Below are 21,748 nucleotides of genomic sequence, written 5' to 3'. Positions count from 1 at the left end.
GAGTAAATGGCTAATCCTGTAAATAGAAATGATGGAGATCCTTGAACCATCGAGAACCTGCATTTTCTGCTTAATTAAAAAAAGTGTAAAAAGGATTGGTACTACTGAAACACTGTTTAACCATCCCAGGAAAGAAAGAGGCTCTGGCCCTCAGGCCACCGGCTTGTAATGAATGCCAACTGGCAGTAAAGAAAAATTCACTTATTCTCTGTGATAATGTATTAAAAAAAAAAAAAAAAGATTTGACAGCATAGGCAAGTCTGTGGTTGAGAAATCAGGTTTGAAGTCAGAAGACGCAACAGTAGAGACACCCAAATTCTGCTTTGTGCTTAGTTTCATAGGAACAGAAGAGAATTTAAGGCTGAGTAGGAAAAGAATCCTGAGTTGAAGTTCTTGGTAGTCTAGCCTTTTAAACTCAGCGACAGAATGCAGTGTGTCTGAGTTCCCAGGCACCAAGTCAGCGGCTCCTATAAAGCTGCAGCATGGCCTCAGCCTCTGCTCAGGAGGAATGATTGACATCTACAAGGTTGTAAAGTATGTTATTGACAAAGTGAACAAGAAAAACCTTGAAAGAGGTGAATTAAAGTCAAACCAGGGGCCCTATTTTAAACAGGAGAATCTCATCATCTCAATAAAAATGGAAAATTTATGTAATTTCCTTATCATGTTGGTGAATTCATGGGTTACGGATACAAAATGAATTTTAGGGAAAACTGAGATAAGTGGGAGATTGTCTTCCAAGTTAAAATGAAGGAGAACAAGCATCCGCACTCTGTCAGAGCGAAACAGGCAAAGAGCCTGCGTGTGGGCAGACGGAGGTGGACTCCTGCGTTCATCCTTTCAACAAGTGTTAACTGTGCCACTTCCACGTGGCAGGCGCCAAGCTACAACTACTACAAAGGCAGTAACACAGTCCTGGCCTCAAGCAGGTAATAGGCTAGTGAGAGACTGGACAAGTAAACCAATAATTAGAATCATGGATATGATCTATTCTACAAAGATTTCCTTGAGTTCTTGATGAGGTCCTGCATCCTACTTCCATCTTGTATTCACCCAACTCAGAATGTAACAGCTACTTGCATTGAAAATGTCTTTCTTCAGGAATAGCTGAGGTTTAGATAAATCTTTGTAACTATGAAAAAGCCTGAAATCCTTTAGTTCTAACTCTTTGAGGAGGCTGTACCAGAACCGCACAACACTGCTGTCGCTGCCACTGACCTCGAACCCTGGCCAGTGGAGATGGATCTCAAAGATAAGCTGTCCGATTTGTCCAAGGACATCTTCCAGAATAAGATTTTCCAGAACTTTCCATTCTGCACTTTCCAGATCTGCTTTGAGAACATCAATCTGTAACAGAATGATGAAACAAGTTTAGCAGAGTCAATAAAGGTTGTTAAAAATACCACCTTGATATCAGGAGCATCACTGTATAACTACCTCCCAAGAAAGCACAATTTTTCAAATTTTAGAGTTAGTGGTCTTTTTCAAATGGCTACTTATGACATGAATTTATAATCTCACTCCACACTAAATGTTAATATACAAATAATGAAATGCCAGTCAGAAATCATAACGGACCCTCTTATTTTCCGCCCAACAGGAATGGATGCCCCGGAAGGAGATGCTGGAGTGGGTATATCATGGAGCTCCATGCCCACAGCCTCTCCCCAGCAATCCACATACTGCTTAAAGGAAGCCAGCCACGTCCTGACAGAATGGTGGCCTGCAGGGAGGGACTGACGTAGGCCACTGCCTATAGGGACCATCTCATAGACCTTACCCCCTTCCAACTTCATCAGGACTGGAAGCCAGGGAAAGAGTTCTCAGGATCTGAATACTGAACTTGTGAAAAAATTGTTATTATTATTCCATGATTTCTTGAAAAAGTATATACCATCATTGCATTCTGAAAAAAAAGGCAACATCATTTTCTGTTCATTTAATGAATATAAGTTTACAAGTTCACATTCCAGATGAGATGAAATATAGGAAGAAGAGCAGGATGGGGGAGAATTCACAATTAAGTTATAAGAATCAGCTCTTTTTCTGTTGGCTTTAGCAATTAATTAAGTTAAGAGAGTCAGCTCTTCTCTGCTGGCTTTGCACAAAATCCATTAGAATAACAGAACCCCAAATACCTCCAGAAAGCAACGAAAGCTAATTACTTACCAAGTAGTTATATGGACCTGGCACCCTGCTAACTGCTTCCCCTTGCAAAATCCGCTTACTCCTCTCAACCATTCTGCAAGGATGATTCTGTTAGTATGCCTATTTAAAGCTGAGGAAACCAAACTCAGAGAGGAACCCATCCCCAGTCACACAGCCGGAGAGGCAGTGGTGAAACGTGAACTACACAGTCCATGTTCTTAACCACTACACAATGTTGACTCGCCATAAACCACCCAAGGAAAAATGGTAACTCAGAGTTCCTAAAAGGCTTTTGGTTTGGAAAATAAGGTGCTACTGGAGAACGAATAAGCGTCAGTGAGAAGTGTTGTTATCAGCATCACCATTTTACATTTGCGGAGCTCTTTCCAGCCTGGAGAATTACTCTCTACATACGTAATCTCAGTAAAACAGCCCCATAGGCAGACAAGGATTTGGTAAAAATGACTTTCTACTGCCAAGAAATGGAGGAGGGGGGCGGGGAGCAAAAGGGGATAATCTGACCCCAGAGGAAGGCAGACAGCATTCAGACACAAACTGGAATAATTAGGATGGAGGGAATGACTGCAGTTGAGCACAGGCTGTAGTCCCAAGATGTGACAGCAGAACCCCGAACAGCTCTTCAGGAAGCTGCCAACTGAAGTCACCAATACCCTGCCCATGAAAGCCAAGTATCTTTGCCTGTTCAGAAGGACGGATAAACACCAAGGGTAATGCTGCCCCAGCCTCGCCTCTCTCTCAGCGCATGTCTGTTTGATAAGTTTCTCATATGTGGCTGAGACGTGCCCCTCTCAGTGCAATGGTAACCTTCCTGGCATGATTTCAGAGTTGAGGGGAGGAGAAGACGCAGAGAATTTAGACACAATCACTCCAAGAAAATGGTCTTTGCCCGACGTCCTGTGATCCTGTGGGAGATGCTTTCACTCCGTTGCCTTGGAGAGTAGCTCCTGGTCTACCAGGGAAAGAGTGATGGGAACAACCCCAAGAATAGCAAGGGGACTTGGAAAAGGCTAGACCAGCCTGTTGGCTCAACGGTTATAAAATCAAAGAGAAAAAGTAAAAACAAAACAAACAAAACACCACTTTCTTTTCTGAAAAGAACTGAGCAAAGGTGGGGTCCACATGAACACACACAAGGCTGAGATATTTCTTATGAATTGGACACAATAGAATTAATGCACTCTTTTTTCATCACTGCTCCCCTGGCACTTCCTTGGCTTTGTTTCATCTTTGAAGTTTTAAGCAGATATTCCTGAATTGGGGTAATTAAGCTACCAAAAGAAATATTTAATCAAAACTTCACAAAATTCTTAATTGGTACAGAAACTATCCAAAACTCAAAATTTATTGTGTCAATTCACATAGTCAAGAATTTCTCAGGTTCCTTAAATATCCATTTTTACCATTGTTTTCTGTGAGTTTGCCTATGTTGAATGTGATCAACAAATCAAAGTATTAAAGGGACAGGGTAAAGTTAATCAGACTTAAGTTGACCTAAAAACCATATTGGTGAAGTATAGAGGAATATAGTTTACATACTTTTTTCCAAACATATTTCTAAAATAAGCTATCAATCAGAAGTTATGAGCAACTGGAAAGGAGCCAAATTATTAGGCTGAATCATAGCAAATAATATGCTTTGTTTGGAATTCCAATTTTTATTTACAAAATGCTGTCCTATCTAAAGAGCAACAAGTATGTTCAAACATGGCAACACCCCCGCCCCCTTTTGATTCCAGGGACTGAAAATTCCCCACTTCAATCAGAGTTGTACAGGCTGATCTCTATCACGCAGCCCAGGTGGTGCGGCCCTGAGGGGCACAACAGCTCTCCTCTGCCCTCCGGCCTGCGAGCACAGACAGCCAAAATGCTGTGAATAAAACATGGTTTTCTCCTCCACTGTGCTCTTTCCATTTCTTGCATTTTAGAATGCACTATTACCACAACTATTCTGCAGATGTAATTTCCATTGTTACTGCACCATGCACCCAGTATTATTGTATTAAACATCTCTGCATAAGATAGGCCACTCTTAAGATTCTAATATCAGCTTTCAACAATTATGGCACTCAAACTCATGCAAATGATTATATGAGAGTAGTTGAGTGCCAATTCTAATAGGTTAAATCAGGTTTCTTGAGAAAACCAACCAAGTGTGAACTCCCGGTAAACTCTGGAATAACTGAAGACATATTCTTGGGTGGAAGGGTCTCAGAGAATGTAGATGAAACAAACTATTTGGTATAAGTTCAGAGACATGAAAGGGCTCCTCCTATCAAAAATTATCTCCTTTTCCTTGTGCCTGAAATTTACAATAAATCACCTTTCATAGAACTTTTTGAGGAAATGCGAATTTTAATTTTAGCTGGATTACGAAGTCAGGCCATCTGGCAGCTTCCTCATCACGGGCACAAGGTTATCCCTGTGTTCATCCACCCAGAACTGCAGAGATGAGGAGAAAGGGGGGAAGGGGACCCAGCATTTACATTACTTTGCTAGGGCTGAGGTAACAAAGTACCACAAATTGTGTGGCTTCAACAACAGAAATTTATTGTCTCAGAGTTCTGGAGGCTAGACGTCCAACATCAAGGTGTCTGACAGTGCCCCTTCCTCTTAAGGGCTATCTCTGTCTCACGCTTCTCTCCTAGCTCCTGGTGGTTTGCTTGCAATCTTTGGCACTCCTTGGCTTTGCATCACTCTGATCTCTGTCTTCATCTTTACAATGTGTTATCCCTGTGTGTCTGTGTCCAAATTTCCCCCCTTTATAAAGACACCAGTCACATTAGACTAGGGGCCGTACTAGACCAGTTGACCTCATTTAAACTAATTACATCTGCAATGACCCTATTTCCAATTAAGGTCACATCCTGAGGTATACCAGGGGTTAGTACTTCAACATATGACCGGGGGCGGGGGGGGGACAAAGTTTGCGGGGGGGAGCACAGCAGTGTTCGAGATAACTATCTCAATAAAGCTTTCAAGGAAGTATGTATGTTTGGAAGCCAATTCACAGGGCCAATGCCTAGGAAAAGTGTCCTGTACAAGAGATCCGAGGGTCAGCAACCCTCTGAGGCAATGATGGATGTCCTCCTACCAGTCCCTGCATCAGCCAACAGTGACAGCTCCAACCTCGCTGAGTGTCAAACCCAGGGCAGGTCAACCAGCCTCCAAGACCAGTTAAAACCACCACCATGAAACCCCTCTGCTTCAATCCCTGGGCTTGTTCTAGGCCACACAACCAGGCCCAGCATTGGCTTGGGCCTTAAAAGGTGATTCAGCTTCTACTTTGGTCATGGGTACACTCGCTATTGATGACTTTAGCCACCATGCAAGGTGTCTGACTGCCCTGAGGTCACCATGCTATAAGAAAGTCCAGACTAGCCCTTGCAGAGAGACCACATGAAGAGGCCCTGAATCAACACACAGAGAGAGATGCCTGGCCAACCCCAGCTACTCCGGCCACCATCTTGAGACAGGAACCAACCTAACGAGACAGGGCATCTGCAAGGCCCCTGACCTAACAAGATAAAGTCCCTAACCAATCTAACCAATCGGCAAGCTAGGAGAATCAGATAGAGACCACCAAGATCCACCTTCTGCAGCCTCTGGACTTCCCTGGGTTTACGCATATGCCCTAGCACCCAGAAGTCCACTGAAGGTGACCCTAGCCCTATTAGCATAGTAAAAGTCGCACCCAGGGGTGGAGAGCTAGCATGCTAATGATACATGAGTCACATGTAACAGGATGGTACGAGACACTGCAGGCACAAGCACAACCCCACCTCTTCATGCCAGGACAAGACCCTCCACCCCAGCCTTTGCCTAATAAAAGCGCCCCCATCCCCCTCCCTAAGGAGCCTGTTGCTGCCCCTCCTTTCCGCACAGGCTCCCTTGTGCCTCTCCTGTGCACAAACTAATAAATTTCTACTTTTCTACTCCCATTTGTTGTCTCTCTTGATTTCCATCCTGGGGGACAGTAAGAACCCAATGTTCCAATAACAATCTGACTGCAACCACACGAGACGCCTGAACCAGCACTGCCCAGCAAAGCCCTTCCCAAACACTGACCCCCGGAAACTCTGAGAGATAACCAAATGATCAGTTGTTGTTTTAAGAACCTCAAGTTTTGGAGGTGATTCATTATGTAGATAACTAGAACAGAGACCAGTGCTATTTCTGCCAATCTTTTTAAAAATTAAAAGTTACCTGGATAGTGTCAAATACAATATATTTCAAAGCGATGATTTCTAGAAAATAATATATATTAACCAAAAAATATTTTCTTATTAAAAACCAATATATGGTCATTATTTAAAAATGAAAACTACAGATAAGCAAAAAGAAAAGGAATTAAAATGTCCATAATCCAGAGTTTAAAAACAGTTAATTCTTGAATACCTGTTGTATTTTTTGCTAAGTATTTTTCTTTGCCATAAACATACATACACACACACAATACATAGATACATTGGCATAATTACAACATACATGGGCATAATTCAAACATATGTGTTGTTTATAAAATGAGAATTACACTGCTTTCAAATCTGTTTTTTAACGTAACAGATCGTGAATATCTTTCCAAGCCAATAGATTTTCACCTAAAATGTTCTTCCAAATGATGTCCCTCAGAGCTTGCATAAGAATGTGATCGAGGCGACTGAGGGTCCCCGCAGGAGTGAGGGGGATGCAGGTGAGACCCCAGATCCTCCACCTCAGTTCAACAGGAGCAGCTCCTCTTTTCTCTTTTTTATATATTTGGAATCCCTCACAAACTTTTGCCTGAAAAAGAGCCTTCCTGCTAAAGAAAATAAGTTCAAAATCCTCCATCTATAACTTGATTTTTAATGACTTCTACATTGGTTTAATTTACTTAACCAATCCCCCTTCTGATAGACATTTAGGTTCTTTCCAGTTAGACGATATTACAGACTGATGTGATCAACAAAACTGTAGCTAAATATTGAAGTATGTTCTATCATTTTCTTAGAATAAGAAAATTCCCAGAAGTGGAGTAGCAGGTTCAAAGGACAGGCACAGTGTACAACTTTTAATAATTTTACCAACTTCTAGTCCCTTCCTGTCTCTGTTCTTGAGAAACTGAGGACAAACCAGGTTGTGCTCAGGCTGGGAGCCCTGTGCAGACCCACCACAAAAGGCTCCTCCACTGTCACCAGCCCAGTAGACATCTGCGTGTTGTCTTACCCTGAAGCCCTATGACTCTCTGGAACATTCCTAAAAACACCTCTGCCTTTAGGTCTGAACAATCCACTACATTAGACAAAAACCTGCATGCCATTTAAACAAAGAGCGAACAAGACAAATCAACTTTAAGTACATGTTAAGTTGTTTTTAGATAACTTTTATTTAAAACATTTAAAAATACTTTATCTAGTGTTCTACATGAAATCTTTAAAAGGATAGAGATTCCTTTTCCACCTGGAAAAATGTGTTGAAGCTTAAAATTGGCTATTGCCATCAATTGTAAAGGTTATTAATCAAAATCCCTGGCTAAGAGCCAGAGCTACACAAGTAACGCCAATTAAATGTCTATATTAACCATCCAACTTATCAATCAACTAAAACAGAACAAGGGACTTCCCATTCAGGCTGTAACTGACCTGCAAATACAGCTGCTTGCCTCAATATCAGCTGTCTCGATTTTGAGCCAGAATCATACACTATATGGTATTTACAGCCACTTCTCACATTATGTAAAAAATAGATTCCTGAAAAGGAATGTGGAAACTGAGTTTTGTAATTAGACTCATATTTTAAATTATTATTTATTTGACTCATTTAGTTATTTATGAATATTCTTAAAAATTAAATTATCAGCTACTTACCATCCCAATAAATCAAACTGTATTCATTCTCCATATTCACTACAATTTGGGTCAATATTCAATCATAATTTTAAAATAATTGTATCAATACAACTTCTTCCTGCTTTTTCATTTAATTAAGAAAAAATTGTTATTTAATGATTAAAGTGAAGTAAATCCGGGCTTTTATATATCGTCTACTTAAAGCAAGATATATCTGCACTTACAAAACTAAAAGCTGAACACATAGGAAGAGGATCTCGGTTTTGTAAAAGTATAGAAGAAATTAATCTATCTTAAATGGACAAGAGGATTAAAAGTCTCTTTAAGAGCCTTAGACTTTAAACACACTAAATCAGTCTCCATTATCACTGTGGGCTGGCAGAAATGTAACATTACAAGACTTCTGCTACCACTGAGGCGAGAGAGATAAGCCTTGCCCTATGTGTTATGAAAAATATGAAAGGTCACTCTAAGCTAACGTAGGACCAATTCTGAATAAAAGAAAATAATTTTTATGTAGTCATCAGCTCACAGAAATGACCTCTGCAGGGAGCAACACTCTGTAAATGAATTTAAATGGAAAAAAGGGAAACATTTACAAAGGCTTTCTTTTGCCAGATCTCCAGCCTATTCCAAAGAATCTAACCTGAAGATGCTGGGCGAGAATCTTCAGGGCAGGGTGAGGTGATATAATGCGCAGCCCCAGAGACCCAGGTCAGGGACAGGTAGTGGGTGAGCTGGTGACAAGTCAAAAAGTCAGCAGTGCTACTGGTGACATACAACAGCAAGGAACCAAGAAGTGCAAATTTTAGCAGGACTGAGATGACCACAAGGGACCTGGCCAAGGGCAGAGTCGGGCAGGAAGGCAGTAGCAGGACCAAGGACAGTGCCACGCAGCCGCTCTAGTTTCTCTGTTTAGACCCCACTTCCCTGGGCAACTGAAAACCACCTTAGATCAGAACCCTATGCCTTAAAGCTACATCACCTGGTTAATTTATGTTTCTGGCCTTATTGTATTTATGCAAGCATTCTCAAGTATTTCTAGAAAGAGAAGGGACATGAAACACAAACATGTATAAACTATTCCTACACGAATAGATGTGTGAACAAATAAATAACCAAGTAAACACCCAAATAAAATGTTCTCCAGCCAGACGCGTTCTTGAGGTTCAATCGGAGAATATTTACCTTTAGATGTGGGACTAAGTCCATCTCAGAGCATGGTGGGGCCAGCAATGAGGCTTAGGCTACATAATACATGGTCCAAATGCAAAAAGAAAGCACCAGTGTAGAGAAACACAAAATCAACTCATTGGGTTTAGTTATTTTTTTAATATACTCATATATGAGTGAGAAAGAACACTGTCCTAGGAGTGAAAATTATGAAAGAACCAGCAGTGAGTGAAGTCAAGTGGCAGAAGACAGAACTGAGAGGAGATGAGGGAACAGCAAGAGGTCTCAGAGTGTGTGCTGTATGACAGTCACCTTGATGTCCGCCATTGCTGGACCCCGTGCAGACTTCTAGGGAAGTATATGCCATGGTTTGCACTCATTTGTTGGCGTGACTGATTCCCTTCCCTTTCCTGGACTGTAAGTTCCTTCAGGGCAGGACCTAACTCCTCTCCTGGTATCAAGTTTCTATGTGACTTCCCATCTTCAGTAGATGTGCTACCTATCAGATAACATGTCCTCTCCATTCTCCCTCTGTAACGTCTTATACCTGGGCCCTCCTTCTGTCTCTCCACGTCCACCACCGTGATCATCTTGCTTAAGACCTCACTGGTTGAAAGGCAGGAGAGAGGAGTCAAGGGTTGGAAATCAGGAATGAGGGCCGCTATGGAGTTCACCATCGCACTCTGCACAAATGGCGCCAGGGTCCTGATTTTCAAAGCTTCATGAACCCCACACTTTGGCCAGATGTAATTCTTTGCTATGCCTCAAAATGCCATGAAATGTCCTGCCCTAGCTCTTTTATTCACTCTACTTCCTCCGTGTGAAATACAAAAAATTTCTGCCGGTCATCATCTCTCCCCTCTACCAACATACACAGCACAATTGTCCTTCAAGTACCAACTGAATTTCATTTTCTTTAAGCAACTTGAGTTGCTGGGGTTATTCTAAAATTCTTACCCTCAGGATCCAAAGCAGAATAATTCTCGAAGAAAGCGCTACTTACCAGAAGTTCTGATAGGACTTAGAAATACAAACAAATTGTTTTTCTCTTATGGTCTATTTCACTGGCATTAAACTGCAAGGCTCCCATCTCAAACATTTTCCAGTTAAGTGATATCCACATTGCAATAAGGAAATAGATAATATCAACACATAATTCTCTATATGGCATTCAGTTTTGTTGTTGTTGTGTTGTGTCTGATGCAGTAAATTGCTCAGATGTAAAGGCATAGGAACATTTAGGAATGCTATGGAGCTGAGCTGTGCTTTCCGAGACCTAGCCACTCACCATGTGTGGCCATTTAAACTCAAATTAGTTCATTAAAATCAAATACAATTGAAATTTCAGATCCTCTGCTACATTTCAAGTGCTCATTAGCCACCTGTGCTAGTGACTGCCCTATTGGACAATGCGGCTATAGGACATTTCCATCATCACACAAAGTTCCATTGGACAGTGGTACTCTGAATGTCACATGCATCAGAATCACCGGGAGGGCTTATGAACACAGCTTCCGGGTCAGCAGATCTGAAGTGAGGTCTGAGTATTTGCATTTCTACCAGGAGTCCAGCTGATGATGACACTGCTGGTCCAAGGACCATACTTTGAGAACCTCTGGACTCGGCTGATGACACTGGGTGAGCTTTCTACGGTGTGTATGCACAGGACTTTCAGCCTCAGTAGAGGCTGGGTTCTCTGCCTTCTTATAAGCAGAGGCAGAAACTATCAACACGCTGGTAATTTTTGGCCTGGGAAGGTACAAAGTGGTTTTCCAGCACCAGCTATTTTCTTAATTAGGATACAGTTAGGTTAGAGTTTCCTAAACATATTACCAAGGTGTTGGTGAGGCTTGTATTCCCTGGAACTGTGCGCAGAAATGTGTGTTTGTGCCCATGAGCACTTTTCTAAGACACTGTGGTCACTGGGACCTTGATTCTTGGGCCAATTGCCTCATCACATGGGTCTGGAGTAGGTTGTTTAGTCTCTCGGTGACTCAGGAAAACAACAGGACTCCTATCTCAGGGCTATCCTGAGGTTAAAGGAGAAATGCTCAAGAGGCACCACACACAGCACCCAACGGAGAATAAGTGCCCCATCAGTGTGAGCTGTCATTTTCACCAATTCTCAAGGAGGTCCATAACCCCCCCAAAATTAAGATGATCTTGTTTAAGCTAATATCAAAATGCGCCTTCTCTGCACCACAGCAGCTATATTTTGGGAGATAACTCAAGGGCAGAATTAAAATTTGGTACAGGAAATATGCAAAAGTATTTCCAACTTGACAGCTAAGAACCATCTCTATACAGCACACTGGCAGGTGAAATTGAAAACAGAGTTTCTTCAACTGCATTTCCATCTGACAAGAAGCAAAAGAGGTATATTCCTGGACCTTAGACTGGACTACAAACTCCATGAAGGCTGATGACGTATTTATTTTTGAATCCGAAGCCTCGAGCACACTGCTGGGCAGTCTCCAAAATAGCTGATAGGTGGATGGCTGGATGGACAAGGAAATGGAAAGACGGACAGGTGGATGGGTGGACGGGAAGATGGTTAAGCGGACATCCCAGGTCCCAGGCTATGGAAGATTAAAGTCAGCAGGGACTTTGCGAACACCTGGTTCAACTTCCTCATTTTATAGACAAGGAAAACTGAGGCTGAAATAGGCTAAATGATCTGCCCAAGATCACCAATTAATTAATTAGTGGCAGTTATGCCGCATCTCAACATCACTCCTCTGCTCTGAGTCTTAGATCCACACACATATACACACACACACACACACGGTAACATTCATCACATACTAACACAGCTTTGAGGCAAGTCCACGACTCTAAGATTCATTCTCCTGGAGACTTAAGGACTAGTCAGGTATTCCGTTTAAGGATTGCTATGATAACTGAGAAAGAAGCATGAACCTTCTCCTCTCCCAGCATCCCTCTCTTCCAAGAATCTCTTTGCACCAGAAGTGCCCAGAAAAGCACAACCTAGTGTTTTCTAAATTTATCTCTGATCAATACCGGTTCACCACTAGGCACATTAGTACAAATTCAAATCCTGTAAAATGCTTGGTTCTTAAGAAGTAGAGAAAAATAGCAACGTATAACTATTGTTTAGTTTAAAGGCAAATGTAGCATGGTAGAGGTGTTGCTTTCCCACATATCCATTCTTCCTTATTCCTCAATAACAAAACCCCGATTTCTAGCTGATCACATTGATGCCCAGATAAAAGATCATATTTCCTAGTGTCTCTTATGACTGTGTGGCAATGTGACTAAAATCTGACAGATAAGATATAACTAAGTGTCATGTGGGATTTCCAGGAAGTTTCCTTAAAGGAAAGGGCTGTACTTACTGCTTCCTCCATCCTTTTGCAGTGAAGATGTGATGGCTGGAGCTGTAGCAGCAATATTGGACCATGAGGAGAAGGATTATAGCCTTGGAATGGAAGAGAGGAAAGCTAGATGGAGCTTGGGTCTCTGATGACTATGGAGTCTCTACATAAGACTTGTACTACCTACCTCTAGACTTCTTTTATGTGAGAGAAAGAAAAATTTTCCCTTGTTTAAGCCGCTATAATTTTTTTTCACATGTAACTCAACCTGATTTGAAATACATTCAACATACTCTAGTATTCTTAGCTACTTATAAAGAGTGTTGTCCCTATTGAGAAAGTTATTCAGAGTTGAAGCTTTCTGTGAAGTAGCCAGTGGCAGTGCAATAGATCAGCAGCCCACGCCTATTGAAAGTTAAAGTCCCCACTTAAACGTTCACTGTTGCTATTCAGCACTTCCTGTATAGGTAAGCAATCTCTAATTCTGGGATCGCTACTCTTCCCCTAGATGCCCTATGTGTTTTCTTCTTGCCTCCTCGTCCTTTGCTCCAGAGCCACGGCAATTCTTCCCCTGCCAGAATTCTCATGACCACCACACTGCACCCTCCCTTCCTCTCAGCCCAGAAATTTACAATGCATTAACAAAACGGAGCTGCAAAATCACACTCGGTCCGTTCCTTTAGCCTGAAAAATCTAGGTTTGAGGCATCATATTAATGAAGTTACCTCTTATTTATCTATTCTCCCATTTGGAATCCTAGTCTATACTTAAGAAGCCAGATACTGACATTATTTTGACCACTTGATGAATTCTACCTGTCTATATATTTTTACTGAAAAGTACAGATGCTTTTTCTTGAGAAAGTAAAGCAAAATTCAGTCAGGTCTCAAGTGGAACAAGAAAATAAAGATATCTTTAGTCTCGTAATGTTCCCTTAATAACATTCACTTTAGACCATTTTAAGTTGAATGTGTCAAGTCTTTCACCTGCAAAACAAAAGTAAGTCATAAGTGGAGCACATCCAGGTTTTGTAGAGCTTGAAGTTCATTTAATTTGAGGGCCCTCTTTAAAAAGAAGAAGATGAAATTATAAATACAGAATTAGGTAAAATCGCTTCTGCTCATAATCAAGACATATGCACAAATCCCAACCCAGGGGAAAAGAGAGGATGAAATGAAAGCAAATGATAAACAGATGTATGGCTAAAAGCCAGAAAATAAGAAAAAAAGTGACAAGAATTCTTCTCAAAAACCGGCAAGAAAAAAATATAAGCAGTACCAGTTTTGAAGCTCCTGTTAAATTGATGTAGCAATTACAATGAGGGGAGAAAAAAACCTTATCCACGAAAAGATCAGTACCAACCACCACATATAGATAGTGCCCATAAAATATTCAAAGAAATGTGCTGGATAGTCAGATAGAGATTATAGCTAAAAACCTCATCTTAGGGAAAGTGTTAAGACGATGAATTGCAGAGCTAACCATTCACTGACTCTCACTGAATATTGTTTAAAAGCACCTAACATTTGCTTTAGAGGCACCATCCCTCAGAACACAAGATCTACCTTTTTATCTTGTATCTACCAGCAATAAAAAACTAACAGCCAACCTTAATCAAGCACTTGTTGTGTGCCCAGCCAAGCAGCATGGTAAGCACTCTATGTGCAATGCCCCAATTAACCCCCAACAAACAAATGAAATCAGTGTTTTATTATCCTCGTGTTACAGACAGGGAAACGGAGGCCGAGGAGGTCACACAGCCCATGAGAGATGAAGCAGTTTCCATAGAAACCTGAGATTCAGAGAAGTTAACCAACCAACCCGGGTGCCACAGCTATTAAGTGGTAGAATCAGGATTCTAACTGGGTCTGACTTCAACACAGGCATTCTTACCACCATATTTATACCCGCACGATAGTAAGGGATCCAGGCACAGAATACGACATTGTCAAGGGTTTCTGGATTTACAGTTCTTTTAGGAAAAAGGACAGTCATGAGAAAAGCAAATGTGGAGTAGCTATTAATTTAATACATCTTTGTGGAGCTTCCAGCATGGCCCACTGGCTGCCATTCTCGGGGGTGAAAGGCAGCAGTCAGGTCTGCCTTCCGATGGGCACACACATTTGACAGGTTGTAGCTTATCTGATCGTGGGAACGAGTGCCCTCTTTCCTTCTTTCCATGTCCTTTTTTCTAGAAAAATAACATTGTCATTTATACTCATTTCATAGCTTCCATATGACCAAAAGGCACAACTGGGGGCTGGGGCATTTAGTTTGCCACTTCATATTTTATGAAGTCCCATATATATTAGTATGAATACGTAATAAGAAGAACACCGCCATTTGCATCTGTGGAGGCTGGAACGCCTGCCACAGGCCCCCGTTCCTGCTATAAAAGGTTTCTGCCCACTAGCTCATCCCCTCCACATGAAAAATGGATTACGTATTCCCTTCACTTCCTAATTTCAGGTTCTGGTCCAATTGGAGGGGCCAGGGCTATAGCCCACACCATATCACATGTTAAATTGTCAAAAAAAATTATTTGATACCTGACATACCAGGAAACAAATATATGACATTCTGCTCCCACTCCAGGCTTCTCCTTTCCCTACAAGAAGACAACAATTTGGAATGCTGTTGGTTGGTTGGTTGGTTGGTTTCTGTTTATAAAAATAAGACATGAAATTGTTAAAAGTTGGGAAAGTACAAAAAGATACAGAGAAGAAGAAAAAAAATTGCCCAAATCCCGATCGCAAGAGGAAATGACTATTAACATTTTGGTTATATTTCTTGTAGTGTTTTATCTACCTTAGAAAATACCTGAGATCAAACAGTGTATATATTTCTGAAATCTGTTTCGAGTGGAGTTTTTTTTTTGGTTGTTTTTTACTTTAAAAGGCCATCTGCTTAATACTCATGTACGGCTCTCTTATTTTTCAGGCAAAGATGATTTCGACATCTTGACTTGAGCATTCTAGAGATGTCTGCAAACAGCCCAAGCTGCCCTTAGGCGTAATTCAGTAGGCTGTCCTGGGTCTTTTTGATTCCATAGTAATGAAGATGCGCCCACACAATTTACCCTACACAGAGCTACATGACAAGATGAAAGCTGACGTTCCTGAAAAATATGAATTGTCATTATCTTTTCATGCTAATAGGAATTTAGTGAGGTTTGTATCTTTTTCATGTTTCACAAGATCTACTGATTTACACCTGGCAATCTCTGAATTGCACAAGCAGGAAAGATTGCAAATTCAAAAGAAAGGAAGGGATGCAGGACACATGGAGGAGTCATTTAAATATTTACCAAGATAAAAGTTCATTCGACGAGCTTAAAATTCATTTGACAAGGAGGAGGTGAAAGAAGAGGATGTGAAGGAGGAGGAGGAGGAAGAGGAAACCCAGCTAGTCCTCCAACCACCACGTGCCTGGCAAAGGACTTCTGGTTGAGCTTTCTCCTCTCTCACTACCCTAAAACCTCTCTGATTCCTCAGTCCCACAACAAAGATGGATGACAGTAGGATGGCTGCCCAACAGCTAAAGTGAAAAGATACCTTTACTACTTAGTTTGATACCAATTGACACATGGGTGTTTTGGCAAATAATTATCTTTGGAAATCATCCAAATCTATACAATTCTAACTGAATCAAAGAGATCAATACACATAACGGATTTTTCTGTTTTAAGTCTGCGTGTTGGCCCAGAACAGAGACAGTGGAGGTAATCATGAAACTTTAATGGGTTGTCAACCAGGGACTTCATCATCTTGTTTGATTTCAGTGGTAGCTGTTCTTATAATTTTTAAATTGAGGGTTTTTTCAGGATTCTCTATCCTCTTATTCATCTTTCATCTTTAAAAGCATTGCTGATGCTTGGGAGGCTTTAGCCACAAGGCAATGCAGTTTATTGGAGCTGGAGGAGTTTTCCAGAGGGCATTTTTTCAGTAGAAACAAAGGTAGGATGCAGCTTGCCTAACGTGCAGACACCGCGTATGGAGCTCGGCAGCCAGTCTGTTGTTAACCTGTCATCACAAAAACCTTCCTTAGAATGGATGCTCCATATTTCAGGGAGCAGTGGTTTTAGGCAGACATTTTTCAGGCACCAAGGATAGCTCTGAATTATGTTAGATAGAATGCGAACTGTTCCCTCACAGCCCAACAGCTTTTTCCCTGAATAATGTCACGCCATTTGAACGTCCTGAAAAGTCAAATCTCTTACAAGACATTATCCTAGCAAGTTTAAGATACTTTAAGTTCTTTCAGTTACTAATGATCCTCATACCAGTGTTTTCCACATATGTCTCAAAGGAGACAAATGTGTTCTGTCTTGTTTCTAAGGAGGGGAAGAAAAGCAGCATTATCTTAGTTCTTCCGAGGGAATTGCCAAATTTGGTGGAGTTCCTTCATAATTGGATGTTTAACTAATGAATTCATTCTGAAAACTGCTTCTTGATATCTTTGGTTAAGAGCATGCATTTTCAATTTGTTGTTCCCAAAAAACTGAGTGTGGTGAACTAGACAGTATCGGCTGTGAGCTCCTTGATCTATGTGCTGGAAATTGTCACCTGGACACACATTTGAAATGGAAAAAAACAATTCACAGGGAGGGATCAACAAAAGAGAGCCCGTAATCCACGTAAAAAAATCTAGATAGCCTACATTTTTTTAAAAAGTCAATTCTCAGTTACCTGTGGGGTAATTTCCAAACCCACAATCAAAAGCAGTTATAAGTGCACAGTTCATAGCTAAATATCAAATATTTATTTGGAGTTATCTACAATTTGGGTTAACTAGATCCCTGGAGGGAAATAATACATTGCTGACAGTGGAAAAACAGCTTTCATTGTTTGTGGGGAATGTGACATAGTTCTTTTCTTCATAGACAAAAACCAGTTCAAATTTGTTTAGAGCAAGCCCCGGAGGAATGTTCAAAATGTTTTAGTAGTGAATATTTCTTTTTAAGATAAATTATTAAATAGAGCTTGAAAATGTTGTGTGCTGTGGTTTTAATTTTACTGCAGTGGGATTTGACTTTTTTCAAAAATAAATTTGTTTTATTAAAAAGTTGGTTGTAAAAACGCAACTGGGAAAGAAATGTATAAAATGAAAAGTAAAAGCCCCTTATTCCTGCACACATGTTAAATTTTGATAGAGAATGATAGATGTGATGGCTATTGCTAAAATGCCAAGATGACCACTGTCACCTCCGCCAACACTGGCTCTTATCAATCTTTTTACTGCTTGTTCGCCCAATATTTCTAATGAACTCTGCTTACCCTCAAGAGATCGTAGCTTGAATTGTCCACCGTCCACAATGTTTCCAGAATTATCCGTCTAATTTAAAACCTGATTATTTAAGTCCCTTGTTTCAGGGTCTCTGCTGGCTCCCTGCATCTGAACTCCCTTACAGGGCTCACTGGGTCCCTCACAGCCTGGGCCCAACTTTCCTGTTTTGCCCCATCTCCTTGCTTCCTCCACAAATCACCTTTTGTGCCAGCCATGCTTAATTTTTCACCTTTTTGGAATTTGCAATTCTCTTCCTCACATCTACGTCCTTGAATCTACCATTTCCTCTCCCTTCTGCCTCTGATAAAATCCTACTCAACTTCCAAGAGCCAGTCAAAATAGCATGTCCTCTGTGCCGCCCCCTGACCCCCCAAGAAAAAGGAGCTACCCCTCTTCTGCTTCTCCCGTGGCAGCACTTAGTACATCACTATATCATTTTTGTGCAATGTTTGTCTGCTCCTATACCTCATGATGTTTGAGGGCAAAGACCTTCATCATTGCTTCCCTGTCACTGGTTGAGTTCCTGATTTACAGGAGGCCCTCAAAAAGGGTTTACTGAATACCTAGAGAGCATTCAACAGTATCCAGCAAAAGTAAACAACAAAAATCCAGTCTCTCTTCTTCATCTGTAGCATGGAACATGAAATATTTGAAGCAGTTAGTACATAATGAGCATTAACCACCTATGGCTGACCTGCACAAGGAAAGCCTGCCATGAAATTCTGCGGGTGGCACCTCCACAGCCCCAGACAAAATAGCAAAGAAGGCAAATTATACCCGTGTTTCTCCTTCCCACCTTCCTTCTGTCATCCTCTCTCACCTCCTGCGACTTTGCCCCGACAGCCTTCCCTCTTAGATGCCCTCAGACTGACCAAAGCTCCTTACTATAGAACGTACACCAAGCCATAGGCAAAAATGGCCCCCTTTCCCCCCTCAGCCAACTTCCTCTCCCTCAGCCAACTATCATGAGACACTACTTGAGCAACAAATAAGATTAGATCACTTAAGTAGCTGATGCTCTGGCAAGAATAAGCTCAATCTTCCAGAGAGGAATACCTTTTAAAAAGATTGGCTAATTAACTCAAATGAATCTAATTTGCAGAATATACTGAAGAGATATTTTTATTTGAAGGCCTTTTAAAAGTCCCTTGGACTTTCTGGGTCACTCGATACTACCAGCTCCAAGATGGAAGAGGTAGTGTCAGCAACCAGACCCCCCATTTCTGAAAGGTTGCCCACAGCTGGCACATCGGCAGGGCTTTCCCAGTGCCCCTTCATTAGAGGGGCAGTGCTCAGAGGATCACAATCCCTCAGGGTCTACGCTTTTGACATCATGGAAAGAAATCACTAAAAAACAAATAGGGCAAGGAGAGCAAGGAGAAAAAAGGTTGAGAGAAGAGATGTGTCAAGATTAGGGTAACCACATAGAAGACGCAACACCCAAATAGATGGGCTCAGACATAAAGCCTACTGAAAGAATCAGAAATGCACCTCTCCCAGCATTTTTTTTCCATTTAAAATGTTTTCCCCCTAAGGAAGCGGAGCATCCTATAACATATTCGCTAAAAAATAAATAAATAAATTCACAAAAGATTGAGTGAGTCAGAAAACCCTGGAGCACTTTTCTTCCTGAAATTACGAGAGCCTACTGGAACGGCTGGAAATGTCTCTGCTCTACCCTCACTTCTCACGATATTAGTTTCTAGCCCCAATTTGATCTTATTTCCTGGGCGGCCGTTCCTGTTATAGCCACACACGCTGAGATCAAAGGATGGAGAGGCTGTTACACACAAGACTAATGTTACAGACAAAAGAGTAGCAAAGGGATCAGACTTCATTATATAAAAAAATAATTTTCAAGGGATAAAAACCATTTTCAGAAGAAGCCGAAACCAAAAATAGTAGCAACTTTAAACTTCATTTTAGGAGCCTGAGGGATGTTCTATGGAGGGCCATGTGGTTGCCTGGGGAACAGGATTCATTTTTCCTCTGCTATCCAATAATTTCTTGGAAATTGCTACCCTAAATTATATCTATGATTGTTAAATTCACTGTAAATGGAAAAGCTCCTCAAAAAGTGCAGCTTAAGTTATACTACAAGAATCTTTGTCAGGAAAATGTGATAGAGAGCTAAAGCTCCTTTAATAGCTCTTGCTTTCCCAATACATTAACATTCTACGTGGATAGGAGATTTTCTTATCCATAATAACTTATTCTTCATTTTGATTACTGAATGTGGGGTCTTCTTATAAGTAAGTGAATTTGTCTTGATTAAACACACTGATCTTAGCATGTCAAAAATATAAATAGGAATATTCTAGTCTGAACTTAGCCGTGCAAAATTATTCTGACTTTCCCCTAAGCATTAATGAAAGAATATCCTTGATAACAGAATGTGTAGGAAGCAAAAAGAATGATAGTTGGTTTTCTGTACATGATAAATGTTCGATTTTTGCCTGTTCTAGGCCCAATCACGAAAGACAAAAGTTTGGGTAACTGTGATGTGGAGGCTTACTGAAAGTGCCATCAATGATATTAGCACATATTTGTTTTATATAAAAACAACACTTCTGGCCAAATTCCTATCCTTTCTACTTCCTGTAACTCTATCAGGCCAAAGTAATTATTTCACTGAACATGCTGAGTCTTTCGTTTCTGGTTCCCTTGTGTTGTTAATTAAATAAAGGGCACCATGAGAGCTGACACCCCAGTGGGTAGAATATTCCTTCTGTTTACATTCCTTGCTAATGCTTTTGGCTTTTCTATGCATTATCACCTTTTACCAGGAAGCTAGAAGAGCCAAGCAGCATCTCTTCACTTTCCTCTTCGAAACAGCTTGTGTTAAAATCTAGCTCAGGGGAAGAAACTGAGATCAATGGCTAAAGAAGGGGTAACATATGATTTGGTGAGTTTAATTTTCTGTTTTAAGATCCTGGCTGTCTTGTGCCTGAGAACAGAGAATTTGTACCTCAAACACATATCTTCTACAACCACCTCTGAAATGATAGAATAGTTGAATAGCAAAATCTCTATTAACCATAATTTAAGCATAGGAGAAAAATTCCTACTACTTGTCATAGAGCACTGTCTCAGGTACTGTAGAGCTTAAAAATATGCCAAAATAGGGGCCAGCTTGGTGGCGTAGTGGTTAAGTTGGTGTGCTCTGCTTCAGCGGCCCAGGGTTGGCAGGTTCAGATCCCAGGCATAGACGTAGCACTGCTCATCAAGCCATGCCACAGCGGCATCCCACATACAAAATAGAGGATGACTGGCACAGACGTTAGCTCGGGCTAATCTTCCTCAGCAAAAAGGGGAAGATTGGCAATGGATGTTATCTCAGGGCCAATCTTCCTCATTGGAAAAAAAAGCCAAAATAATTTGATTTTGCAGATCAATTTTAAGGGAGTTGAATGAGAAGAGAACAGATTCATACAAGAAATCTTGTTTTTAAAAAATGAAAACTATTTCCAGGGAAGGTCCTAAGATAAGTACATACCTAGTTCTATCTCTACCACTAATTACTCCATCATCAGAGTGAAGGCCAGAATGGCTTTACAGGATTGTCAAATGCCTCACTTTGCTCACCCTATTTTATTAATGACGGCCTATTAATGACTGTTTTAGGCTCCCGGGAAACACTGGAGGGAGGAGTTTGAACACTGAATTGGATTAATGGTGCAAACAAAGTTAATCAATACAATCTTATCAATTTTAAGTTTTAAACTGGTAATGTGCATTTGTTGTTTTATTCGAGAATATTCAATTCTGCAACAGAAAATGAGAGATCAAATGGGATAGGTGAAACTTGTAAGATGTGCTAAGTATAGATAAATAAGTAACATATGAGACATGTTAGGCATAAATAAGTAGTATATGTGTGTGCTGAACATAAGGATAAAAATGCTAAGTAAACACTAAAATTGTCACTAAAATTAAATATACATGAGGTATACAAGCCAC

At 40.8% G+C, this 21,748-nt stretch overlaps 1 protein-coding gene across 1 annotated transcript in view; it reads right to left on the bottom strand.

Moving 5' to 3' along the window:
• Nucleotides 1-386: 386 nt before the first annotated feature.
• The window catches only part of METTL24 (methyltransferase like 24), an 89,991-nt gene continuing 68,629 nt past the window's right edge, over nucleotides 387-21,748 (bottom strand). The window contains exon 6 of the mRNA XM_046675149.1: nucleotides 387-1,347. Within this exon, the coding sequence (XP_046531105.1) occupies nucleotides 1,033-1,347 (315 nt within the window). The 3' untranslated portion in view covers nucleotides 387-1,032. The remainder of the gene's footprint in view (nucleotides 1,348-21,748) is intronic.

Source organism: Equus quagga, chromosome 11, assembly GCF_021613505.1.
Source record: "Equus quagga isolate Etosha38 chromosome 11, UCLA_HA_Equagga_1.0, whole genome shotgun sequence".
NCBI classification, from domain to species: domain Eukaryota; kingdom Metazoa; phylum Chordata; class Mammalia; order Perissodactyla; family Equidae; genus Equus; species Equus quagga.
The sequence above is the reverse complement of the archived record's forward strand: the minus strand, read 5'-3'. Positions and strand labels throughout refer to the sequence as shown.